Source organism: Echinops telfairi, unplaced genomic scaffold (assembly GCF_000313985.2).
Source record: "Echinops telfairi isolate 266 unplaced genomic scaffold, ASM31398v2 ScPeMD7_70;HRSCAF=299, whole genome shotgun sequence".
Taxonomy (NCBI): Eukaryota; Metazoa; Chordata; class Mammalia; order Afrosoricida; family Tenrecidae; genus Echinops; species Echinops telfairi.
In genome coordinates this window covers 25,255,578-25,259,568 of record NW_022103968.1, presented here as the reverse complement: position 1 = coordinate 25,259,568, position 3,991 = coordinate 25,255,578, and the positions used below count along the sequence as shown (strand labels likewise).

Genomic DNA, 3,991 nt, shown 5'->3' with positions numbered 1-3,991 from the left:
GGGAGAACAATGGTTAAAACTGCCCTCCTCCCACCACCGTTTCAAGATGAACAGACTTTGACATCCATGGTGCGAAGCAGGGACCCAAGACCACCCTGTGCTCTCCTGCCTGGCCGCCCCTTGCCAGGTGTCATTTATATTTGTGGCTCCTCAGAAGCTTTTTTGGTCCATGTCAGTCTGGAGTCCCCTTAGACTTGGGCCCTGGGTTAAGTGCCCTTCTCTGTCCCCACCCCTATGCTACTCTTCATCCCTTTACTCCCCATAGCAAACTCCTTGAGGACACAGAGACACAGCCTAGTAACCCCACTACCGTACCAGGGCCTGGTATATGGTTAGTGGTCACCAAGGTTAAGTTAGAACACCAGGTCAACAAAGTAGCCCCGCCCAGTTCTGCTCCTCAGGGCCAGAAAGACTTCCTTCCAGGTCCTGCCTCCTGCTTTGAGTCAGCAGCGATCTCCCTTTCCTAGCCTGCACACGAGCTTTGAAAGGTATCCATCCATCCATCCACCCACTCATCCATCCATCCACCTGTTCAGAAGTATGAGTGGGTGTCCTATGGGTGCAAACCATGCAGCCAGGTCCTTGGTCTCAAGGATCCAGCATCACAGTGATGGGAGACACAGATAAGCAACAAGAACACACATAGGATGGAAGGAAGGAGCAGGGTAACTTGACGAGGCTGCTACATAGTAGAGGGTCAGGGAGGTTTCTCTGAGAAAGCAAGATATCTTTAGATGAAGCCAGTCATGTGTAAGACGAAGGAAAACAATTCCAGGCAAAGGGAACAATATGTCCAAAGGGTGTGTGTTGGGCCTGAGCTGCATCTGTTTAAGGAACAAAAGGTGACCGGTGTGGTAATGCTGGGGGTGGGGGTGGATGGGAGAGGAGATTGAGCAAAGAGGAGAATGAGCCCAGGTCAGAGGATCCTTCCATCCTGGTCTTTGTTGGACGACAAGGAAGGGCCCATTTCACACAGGGTTCTGTAGACCAGAAAAACCGCAGACTCACTGCCTGGAGTCGATGCCAACTCATAGTGACCCTACAGGACCCGGTAGAACTGTCCCTGTGAGTTTTTGACACTGTAATGCTTTACAGGAGTAGAAAGCCCAGGCTTTCTTGCTCTGTAGACCAGACGTGGAGTTCATTTAAAATAGGATGGAATGCCCTTGCTGGGAATACTTTCTTAGAGACGATGCTAGCTGGCCCCGGGAATGGCATGTGGGTGGGCAAAGGTAATAAGCAGAGAGCAGGTAGGAAGCTGGGGGTCTTCCTGGGGAGATGATGGGAGCATCTCACAGGGTGTGATGCTGGAGGTGCAGAGAAGTGGGCAGACCTGGAGGTCAGCTGGCAGGTGAGAGAAAGGCACGGATCAGGGATGACCTCTGGGGGTTGAGGATGGACCATGGGATGGATGGTGCCAGTTACTGAGGGGGGAACTGCTGGAAGGAGCAGATTCAAAGGAGGGAAGGAGAGACAATGTAGGGCTATTCTCTCAGATAATGTCAAGTTCACGGCTCCTCTCTGCTCCAGTAGACGGTCGGCTGCCTGAGCGCAAGGGCCAGCTTTCTTCCTTGCTTGACCCCACCTCCCCCACGCCTGGGGTTCAGCCTTGGCTCTGTACGTAGAACAGCAATGTGCCTGACCGGGGTGACTCCAGGAGGGTTCATGAGCCCCCTCATTACAGAGCAGAGATGAGCTCTAAGTGAGAACCCAAAGCCACATACATGGTCACCACCCTCTGTGTCTCATGTGGAAAATGGGAACCTCTTGACCCACCATGCGCTGAGCAGGACATGAGGAAGCAGGGCAGTTGTACCACATAGTAGGTTCTTGGCAGACAGGAACAAGAGCTGCACTCAGAGCTTTCTCGGGGCGGGCAGTGTTCTAGGCAACTTATATACTAACATGCATAATTTCCATCATAACCCTCTAAGTATCACTGTTTCCTCCAACCGACAGGAAAACAGGCCCAGAGAGGGTAAGATAGCAGCCCAAGGTCAGAGAGGAAAGAAGCCAGGCTCTGAGCTCCCTGCCTGGTCCTGGAGCTGGCACTTCAACATCCGGCACTAAGTGGCCATTATCAGAAGCACCAGAACGTAAATTAAATTTCTTCATCCATTCTTTTCCTGGCTGAGTGTGGAAGAGGGGGTGGGGGAGGGCTTCCCTGAGTGAGGCAGCCTGGGTGGGGCCCTGGGCCTGTGGTGGTGGGAGGTAGCCTAAGGGCTTATCTGGTCCCACGTGGGGCTTGGGGAAAGGGGGTGCACCTCAGGTCACACAGGGAGCCAAGGGGCAGCGGAAACAGAGTGAGAGCCTTCAGATGCGTGCGGGGCTGGGGCGTTTCCACAGGAACTTTACAAATCTTCCACATTACCATCATCCCTATTTTATAGATGGGGAAACCGAGGCAGGGAACCTTGCCAAAGGCCACACCAACCCAGGATTTGAGTCTCTGACACTAGGGCATTTCTCGGGAGAGGGGAGTTTTAACGGATGGCAACTCGTTTTAATCCCTCCGCCCAGTTCTGGACTGAGAGATGATGGGCCTATGCAGAACCCCAGTGGGAAGAATTCATGGGAAGGGACTGGGATGGGTGGGGAGAGGTCTAAGAAAAGACCCAAGGGCAGAAACCCTCCCACCCAGAACTCCAATGCATGCATTTCACCAGGCAGCCCGACCCACCTGTAGCCAGCAGGCCCTCACACCCAGGGCTGTGTGCATACACACCTTATCCACACTCTGATAAAGCCCAGCCCATTGGCCCAGAGACCCCCACTCCTATGTATCCAAACCAGCAATCATCCTCCCAGCACACAGTAGGCACACACACAACCCACAAATAGACATGCATGAGCATGTACTCACTAGAATACAAAAAGCACAGGTACCCACAGGAATGCATGATCACACACACACAGACACATACACATCCCATGTCATGACATCTACCCCAATTCACCCCCCATCCAGCACACCCGCACACAAGATCCACTGGCCGGGGACACTTGGAGGAGACATCTGGGCAGGTGTCCTGTGCTGACCCCAAGACGCACACAGGTGCGTGTACTCACGACTCTCACAGATACCTGCTGCCCTGAGGCCGTCCCAGACACCCTAATATAGCCTGCACACCCCCAGACCTCTTATTCCCAGGGCGCACCCCTCCTCAATCAACTACACGTTCACACACCAGCGCCTGCGGCGCCCAGCCCCTCCTACTCTAGGAGAATCCTCTGACCCCATACAGCGACTCCTTCGCAAACTCTGGGTGGGCTCTGGTGCCTGTCCGAAAATGCCAGGACTGGCCAGCCCCCTCCTATGCCCCACTCAGCTGAGCAACACACAGCGCCCCCAACCCTCGCAGCAAGAACATGCTGTGTTGGGGGAGAGAGGGGGGAGGACGTGGGTCTGCGGTCCAGGGACTAAAAGCTCCCACCCCCCAGCGCATCTCCACGCCAGGAAAAGCCATGTGTTGTATTAACCCTTCGCCGCTGCCACCCCGCGGGAGGACCCAGGGAGAAGTTACTGCAGAGCCGACAGTGGCCACCGCCATCCCAGCGTGCAGGACAGCGACGCCACGGGAACCAAGACCCTGCTTGAAACGCCCCCAGACCCCAAACCCACCCACATTCCCATCCCGGAGTGCCCTCCCCACCCCCGGCCCCCGCCTGTGGGAGCAAGGGAGAGAGGGGGTGGGGAGGCGTTCTCTTGGGCACGGGGTGGGGAAGGGGGCCAGAGAAGCAGGTGCGCGTGGGCACAGACCACCCCTCCAAAAATCCTCCGTGGGAGCAGGCGAGGGGCGCGTACACGAGCCGGGCAAGGGGGAACGAAAAAGAGGCCCGGAGGCTCCCTTACCTGATTTCCTCTTGGAACCGCCATAGTCCCTGAAAAAGAAACAACAACACAGAGACATGGTTAGGGGCGGGCGCGGGGGCTGCGGGCCAGGCCGGGCCGGCGGGGCTGCGGCTGCAGTCTGTCCTCGGCGCGCTGCGC

At 56.0% G+C, this 3,991-nt stretch overlaps 1 protein-coding gene across 3 annotated transcripts in view; it reads right to left on the bottom strand.

The window, feature by feature from the left end:
- Positions 1-3,991, bottom strand: part of SH3PXD2A (SH3 and PX domains 2A) — a 184,288-nt gene that overhangs the window by 70,813 nt on the left and 109,484 nt on the right. For all 3 annotated transcript variants that reach the window (XM_030885935.2, XM_004700943.2, XM_030885936.2), the window contains exon 5: positions 3,854-3,882. In XM_030885935.2, coding sequence (XP_030741795.1) covers positions 3,854-3,882 — 29 coding nt within the window. The remainder of the gene's footprint in view (positions 1-3,853; positions 3,883-3,991) is intronic.